Genomic DNA, 8,127 nt, shown 5'->3' on the forward strand with positions numbered 1-8,127 from the left:
GAGGGGAGGCAGAGGTGCTGCGCTTACCCGCGCTTGGATTTACCACCGACGGCAGAGGGAAAAGAGCTCTCCCGGGAAACCGGCTCCGGTCAGGAACCAGGTGCTCCGGGACAGCCCCAGGACACGTGAGCGGGAACAACTGCCTCCGCTCAGGATTAAGGAATTCGGGTGGTCCCAGCGCGGGCTCTCTGTGCGCTGGACAGGGGCGAAATGGCTGCCCGGGTCCCGGGGCCGAGGCCCGATAGCGATGAGCTCGGGGCACGGGGGACCGCACGTCCTCGGGTGCACCCCAGGGGCGGCGCAGCGGGGCCGAGTGCCGGCTCGGGCTGGCTGCGCTTGAAATCCCCGATGAGGCAGCCGAGGACAGCGCATATGGGCAACCGGCTCTAAGGAGGGTGACAGCAGCGAGGAGCGAGCGGGAAGTGGTGGCAGGGCAGGGGCGGCCGAGCGCGCTGCCCAGCGCCGGGAGCCCCGGGTCCCGAGCAGCGCAGCCTGGCCCGGCCCCCCGGGCACAAAGCGCACTGCACATCCCAAACTATCAGGAATACAGGTTCGGGGAGCAGTTCTCAGTCCGGCCTTGACAGGCAGGGGGAGTTTGTTTAGTGCTCATAGGGAAAGGAATAAAATCCTTTTGAAAAGGCGCTAAGTAGTTTCACGCCAAAGTGGCAGATTTGGTGAAGAATGTGGGGTGGGACAAAGCCCCGCCGTTCCCAGAGCGGCCGGAGCTCTTCGGGAAACCGCACCAGGAATTCAAGCACACAGAAAAGCAGGAGACCCCAAGTATCTCGGCTTCCTTCTCTTTCACGGCCCCCGAGAAGCAAAAGAAGCAGAACCATTACAAAAAAAAGAGGGCAAGGCTTAGCCGAAACGCAGCCACTACCAGCAGCCTGGAGTTGACTTTCCAAAACGGGGGAAGCTTGCTCAGAGCCTGGCATTGTGTTTTGCAGCCTAGGAAACCCTAAGAAGCTGGTACTTCCCCCCTCCTTTCTCTTTTCTCCCAACTGGTTTGTAAATATTAACAAGGTTGTGAGCTGTTCTCTCACACTGGGTGGATTTTTTTATCCTTGGAAAACTTCTTGGCTTCCCCCCACAGCCCCTCTCCCACTCCTCCCCTCTGCAAAGCTACACACCTGCTTGCAGCCACAAGGATTCAAAATCAATATTGTATTTGTCACTTCTCTGTCTCCTTTTCCTCTCTCAACAGCCCTGCTTGCCACTGAGGCGAATTGTGGATTTATGGAGGAAAATTAGCATAAATTATTACCAAATCTGTAAACGTGTGTGGTCTTGCTTGTGGGAAAGGGGGCTATTGCAAACCTTCCAAGCAGAAAGGTGGTCCATGATGGGCTCCATGCAAGGGCTGAATGGCTCTTGCATGAAATAGATTTCCATTGGGTTTACACATTGATATAATTGACTTATGTGTATTTTATACAGTTTTCCCAACACTTCCTCTGAGTTCCTTATTTGAATTAGACTTCAGAAAAACGTCTATTTGTTTTGGTTTTTCACACAATGGATTTGGATTCACTTTCACCTTCTCCTCCTCCCTAATGTTGGCTTTCAAAGTAAAAGGCAAATGCTACAAGTTACATTTAAATCCTATATTGCCCAAGTCTATCATCTGTTGCTTGCTTAGCACGAGGTGAAACTTTGGGTATCAATTACTGGGATGTCTTCGCCTGCCCTACCCTTCCACTCACACATTCCTTTACAATGGGGAAAAAAAAAAAAGGAAAAAAAATCGGGGGCCTTACAGCCATACCTCGTTTGCACTCGGAGTAGCAAATGACAATGGAAGTCGACTTTTCTTTAACTTTACAGCTTGCAGGTTCCTTTTTGCATCAGCGGTTGGTTTGGTTTAGTTTTTTCTTTCTTCGAAAAGAAAAGGTACCGGAAAAAAGAGGAAGAAAAGCGTTTGTCAGTTTGTGAATTTTCTGAGCTGTCCTTCTGATAGGCACCCCATGAGCGAACTTGGGCCAAGAGACAAAACCCGAACTGGTGGCATTAGATGTTGGGGATGGGGGAGCTGGGGGTGTGGTGGTGTGGGGGGGAAGTGTCCCTTACACCCACGTATTTAGGGGCTCTCAATACAAAAATAGAAGCCTTCTGGCTGGTGTCCTAGGGGATGCTGGGAGGAATCTCTCCTCATTTCAGAGTATTGTCTTTCCTACCCTCTAACAAATGTCCATCGTCTCATCATCTCTTACGCCTCCCCCCTCACAAAAAAAAATGTTTTTTGGAGGCTGCCTTCCTGCCCTGCCCGGCTAGATGAAGCATCTCGGAGCCGGTTAACTGAGCAAGGCAGCTCCCGGGCTTTGAACAGCACAAACACTCCCGGGCCCCTCTCTGCAAGGGGCAGAGGGTGGCATGCGGCAGATCTTCCCCCCCAAAAGGGCTCGTTAGCTGGGCAGCGCACGGCCGGTCGGCTTCTCGGATTCCTAGAAACACAATTATTTACTCATTATTCTCTAAACGACACCCTGCCCCGAGAGAGAGGGATTAAATGGGACCGAGGGCAGCCGGGTTGGGACGAGGGGAGCACGGTTTAACGCACACGAGGTCAGCGCTAGTCGCGGTGTGAAATGCGGTTTGAGGCTCCTGCCAGGTTTGAGGGAGCCCTGCTTGATGGGGACCGTCCCTCCTAGAAGACTCCAAGGCTCTCGCAGAGCCCGTCTCACAGCAGCCGCGCTGCACAGAGCCGCTGCCGCTCTCCCTCCCCCAACCCGGCTATTTTTGCTGAATTAAGAAGGTGACATTATTCTTCTTTTCAAGTACTTCTGTTAATATTGAAAAACGTGCGCTTGCATTTCAAGCGCGCGCGCTCAGCCTCAGCAGCCATTTCAATATTAATGAAATTGTTTAATCTCCTAAATTCATCGTGTTTAAGTTACGTTTTGGTGAGTTATTGACCGACTCCGAAAATATTGTTAATGGAGTTGATGTGTATTCACCGCAAAAGCTCTTCCTCCCCGGGCTTGCAGCTCCCGAGACAATCTTCAATTCTGGCTCTAGGGTGACAGGATGCACCGTAGCCTCGGGAATATACATCATACAAACTTCCCTTCTGTGCCAGGGCAAGCCTGGGACCCTCCGGGCCTGATCCTCCCCCCAGGACATACGGCTGGCAGGGAGTTGCTCGTCTGGGCTGCGGTTCCAGGATCGGGCCTTGGTTCCTGGGGAGGTGGGAGTATCATGCATCAGAGAAAGCCGCAACTCGGGTGTTGCATGCCCTGCCTGCTCCCACACACACAAGTGCGCACCGAGAAGCACACAGGCAGGCGAACAGGCTGAGACACATCACGCAAATCCCGCAGAAGGCGTCAAGTTGACGATGTTTAGCACAGCGACCGGTGACATCGAGTCATTAGCCCAGACCAGCTCCGCGGGACCGCCCAGCCTCGAGGCCGGCCGGCCGGGGGCGTGCAAGCGGATCCTCCCCGGCCCTGCGAGCAGAGCCGCGGCGTGGAGGGCAGCTCGTTACCGGGCGCACCAGCTCTAGCCACGGCCAGGAGCCCGTTCGCTCTGGTGTATTGAGCGCAACTCCCACGGCTTTACACTAACAGGTTCGCGGAACTAGAGCAGCGGTCCTGCATGGGCTGGGGCGGGGTGGGAGGGTGGTGGGGGGAGAGTAAGTTCCCGAGGCGGCCACCGAGGAGCCCCGATCTTACCGCTCCTCGAAAGAACCTCCGCTAGGGGAAAGCGGATTTGGCAAAGAGAAAGTCTCTCGTTACAGGGAAAAAGGCTCGCCTTAAGTTAGCCAACAATACAAATCAGATAACAATGCAGAACAAACAGAATACCACAGCCAAGCAATTTCCATGTCAAACATCCCACTGCTCAGTACCTCCATTTGTAAGTGCGAATTGCAGACTAAGCTTCCTGCAAAGTCCACAGAGAGGTTAGTGCATACCTTCCCCCCCACCCCCAGCCACCGGGTACCATCGCACTGCAATTCCGCTGGCGGAGCCTTTTCACCCCTCGCCTTGTCTTCAAATGGAAATGATTCCCATTGGCCCAAGGTGTCCATGTAAATAGGTGTAAATGAAACCAGATTATGCCTTTCTCTCCAGCCCCCTCCTCCCCGCTCCCCTCCCCCTGCTCCCAAGGCGATTGTCATATGATAGCAAAGAAGTGGCACATTAATGAAGCGCCTCTACAGGGGTCTTTTCTGCTCATGTCACCACATAAAACTATCAGATGGTTAGAGGAAGGACATGGAGGCAACTACTTAGCTCCTCGCCGCTGCAGAGAAGCAAACAAGCCTCTGCTACAGTCCAGCTGCCGGTGGTGTAAAAGAAGCTGATTCAGCCCGCGGAGGCGAAGGGAGGGGTGTACAAGAGGATTCCCAAAACCAAGCCAGCTCGCTGCCTCCTCAGGACTAACCCGGAGCAGCGTGGCCACGAAAGGAGCGAGACACGCCGGAGGAGCGGGGTGGGAAAGAGTCCGGTCTCCCAGCTGCGCGCCGGATGCGGACTGTCAACTTCCAGCAACTTTAAGGTGGGCATATGCAGGCGCTGGCATGGAGTTGGGTGGGAGACGAGGGGAGGGGATGGGGTCCCCTTCTCTTCTTCGAGACCAGAAGACAGAGCTATCACTAGAGTAACTTTACGGACGCGGGCTGCTGCGGGAAGGCCAGGCTGGGGGAGGCCGGAGCTGGGAGAGGCACATCACTTTTCCCCCTCCGGCTGTACAGGGCTCCGGGCTGTCTTCTCCTGCCCTCATCCGCACCCCCCCCCCCCCCCTTCGCCCCTCCTTCCGAGGGCTGAGATCCACCGTGCCCCTTCCCTGTGCCCTTCTCTCTCCAGCCCGGCCCCAGACCCATCGGCTGACCCGACTGGGTGTCCGTGCAAATCCTCTCGGACTCACCCCGCTACCCCCTCCTCCCGCCCCCCTCCCCTTGTCGCTACCCTTCTGCAGATCTCCGCGGGTCGCCTAGCGAAGATGCCTCGCCCGGGCAGAAACACTTACAGTGATCAGAAGCCTCCCTACTCCTACATCTCGCTGACCGCCATGGCGATCCAGAGCTCCCCGGAGAAGATGCTGCCCCTGAGCGAGATCTACAAGTTCATCATGGACCGCTTCCCCTACTACCGGGAGAACACACAGCGCTGGCAGAACTCCCTCCGCCACAACCTCTCCTTCAACGACTGCTTCATCAAGATCCCGCGCCGCCCCGACCAGCCGGGCAAGGGCAGCTTCTGGGCTCTGCACCCCAGCTGCGGGGACATGTTCGAGAACGGCAGCTTCCTGCGCCGCCGCAAGCGCTTCAAGGTGGTCAAGTCGGACCACCTGGCCCCCAGTAAGCCAGCCGACGCGGCGCAGTACCTGCAGCAGCAAGCGAAGCTGCGGCTCAGCGCCCTTGCGGCCACCGGCACCCACCTGCCCCAGATGTCCACGTACAACCTCGGCGTGTCCCAGCCCTCCAGCTTCAAGCACCCCTTCGCTATCGAGAACATCATCGCCAGAGAGTACAAGATGCCCGGGGGCCTCGCCTTTTCCACGATGCAGCCCATGCCTGCCGCCTACCCCCTCCCCAATCAGTTGACTACGGTGGGCAGCTCCATTGGCACGGGCTGGCCCCACATGTACAGCTCCGGCATGATCGACACCGCCACCCCCATCTCCATGGCCAGCAGCGAGTACGGCGCCTACGGCGTGCCCATCAAACCGCTCTGCCACGGTGGGCAGACTTTGCCGGCCATCCCCGTCCCCATCAAGCCTACCCCTGCCGCGGTGCCGGCCCTGCCCGCCCTGCCCGCGCCCATCCCCACCATCCTCTCGAACTCGCCGCCCTCCCTCAGCCCCACGTCCTCGCAGACGGCCACCAGCCAAAGCAGCCCGGCCACCCCTAGCGAGACTCTCACCAGCCCGGCGCCCGCCCTGCACTCCGTGGCGGTGCACTGACCCGGGCCGCCTGCACGGACGCTGCCTTCTCCCAAAGTTTCCTCGGAGCCCTCCTCCCTCCCCTTCTCTCTCTCCTTTCGCTTCTTTCCCCTTTCATCTCTACTCTTTTCCTCGAAAGCAGAGACAACACCCCGCGGGAAACTGAGGTTTGCCGTTCGCGTGAGCTCCCTTTCCGCTTCGCCCCTTCAGCCGAGCCCTCTCTCGCGGCTCGGCCTCTCCCCTGGTTCAGAACTTTGTTTTCCGTTCTTCTGAGGCGAAAGGAACCGGGCCGGCCCGCCCTCTCCCGCCCGGTAGGAACTGCCACTTGCATCGCTAGTTTTCCAAAAGTACTTCAGGCATCTTCGATTTGTCGGCGACCAGGCAAGCCTGGCCCGGCAATGCCTCTTTCCCTTCCTTTGTCTGGGGAAAAGCAGGGGTTTATACAGGACCTATCTTTAGTACCATAAACAAGGATGGCTGCTGTGTCACTGCATGAAAGCAGCGACGTTTCCAGCCTCCAAGCAGCAAAGGCTTGGATCTTGGAAACGCCGGGAAGTGCTCGATGTCCTTTGTGTGGGTGCGTGTCCCGTTGTTCCGCCAAGGGCAGGGTTCCGGCGGGGCAGGGCTGCGGCCCCGCGGGCTGAGGCGGCCCCGCGGGCTGAGGCGGCCCGAGCAGGAGCGGGGCGCGGGCGGCCGCGGCCCGCAGGTGAGGGAGCGGCGGGGGCGGTGCGGAGCGGGACCCACGCGACGGAACCGCGCCGGGCCACTCACGCCACACCTATAATGTTTACAAAGCGCCTGTTTTAATGTAAATACTGAACTTGCATCTGTACTGTAAATCAGATGAGGTCCTTTTTGCAGTACCTGTTGTAACGTGGATGTTTACTGTAGTTTTCAGGTGAAAGAGAAGGAGGAGTTGACTTGTCTGTTAACTTCTGATTAACCCGAAGGTTTGGGGAGCTGAGGCTTTCTTTGTTGTTGGTTTTTTTTTTTTTTTTTGGTTGTTGTTGTTACTTTTAAAATTTTGTAGCTATTTATTTCATAGCTTAAAAACAAACAACAACAACAATTATAATAAAAATAAACCCGTTACCAAACACACGACCCTACATAGCTTAAAGAAAAGCTGCTGCAGTCACTGATAAAATGTGGAAAAGTAATACAACAGCAGGTACAAACTGTGGAGGTCATCCTGATTTCTGCTGGAGCTTTGCAGACAAGAGAGAGGGGGCTAGGGAAACTGTAAATGTTTGTGCATATGAATGATTATAAAATGTGTAAAATGCACTTTTGTTTGATATACTCCTTTCTAGTTTAAGGTAGTTTGCTGGAAACTGAACTGTTGTTCTGTTGTGAACTGCTTAAGTTAAGAAAAAAAAAAACAACACCCCCCTCCAAACAGCATTAGTGTCTATTGAAACTGTAAGGACTTTTTTTTTAAGTTTTTTTTTCCCTGTACAGAATAAGCATGGCATTTTAAATATTGGTGTTCTTGTTCCCAGCATGTGTGTTTTAAGACAAAGGTTAAAAAGTGTCTACGTTAAATTATGAACCTAGTCGTCCAAATAATATTTTCTCATTAAAATATGTAAATGCAGATTTAGTTTCTTATTTGTCTTTTTAAAGAGTTTACACGAGAAAAGTAAAAACATTACTTCATTATGAAGGAATGGTGTTATTCCAATATTTAGATAATCTAAACAGCCTTTTCATGCAAGGTTACTATAAATATAGTTATTAACATAGCATAACTTCTTAGATAAAATTGTCGTTATTGCCAGTTTAGCAAAGGCAGAACTTGTCCTGTGGGGTTTATATCTATATATCTACACATCTATGCATACACACACACTGCCTTTGTGCCCTATACACCTACACCGAATATAAACACATATTACATTCATGCCTATGTGTATGTATACTTATCACATACTTACTCCCAGTTACACTTTCTCCAAACAGTATAAAAATTAGTAAGCTTCTGAAATACAGACCAAACATTAAAAAATCTTTAAAGAATTAGTTACTTTTTAAAGACTCAGAACACTGAATTTTTGTCAGTGGTGTTTTTTCTTACAAGCGGCATTGCAAAATCTTTTTTGAGTAAAAGTGAGCTATTGTAGCCTTTTACCTGGCGTTTAAACCTTCTCAAGCACAAGTTAGTCCAACCACTGCTAGAATTTCTCCATCCTTATTGATCAACACTTTCCAAAACCAGTAGTTTGCAAAGCGTAACACAAT

The 8,127-nt window shown here is 53.3% G+C and overlaps 1 protein-coding gene across 1 annotated transcript; it reads left to right on the forward strand.

Annotated features, from left to right (window-relative positions):
* The first annotated feature begins 4,152 nt into the window (after positions 1-4,152).
* Positions 4,153-6,531, forward strand: FOXB1 (forkhead box B1). The gene is made up of 2 exons (XM_039557867.1): positions 4,153-4,500; positions 4,921-6,531. The coding sequence occupies exon 2, from the start codon at positions 4,945-4,947 to the stop codon at positions 5,905-5,907; it is 963 nt and encodes a 320-aa protein (XP_039413801.1). The 5' UTR covers positions 4,153-4,500; positions 4,921-4,944; the 3' UTR covers positions 5,908-6,531.
* The last annotated feature ends 1,596 nt before the right edge of the window (positions 6,532-8,127 follow it).

This window comes from Corvus cornix, chromosome 10 (genome assembly GCF_000738735.6).
Source record: "Corvus cornix cornix isolate S_Up_H32 chromosome 10, ASM73873v5, whole genome shotgun sequence".
Lineage (NCBI taxonomy): Eukaryota > Metazoa > Chordata > Aves > Passeriformes > Corvidae > Corvus > Corvus cornix.

Excerpts from the sequence above, each read along its gene's own strand:
- FOXB1 (XM_039557867.1), top strand. The coding sequence starts at position 4,945 with ATGCCTCGCCCGGGCAGAAACACTTACAGTGATCAGAAGCCTCCCTAC.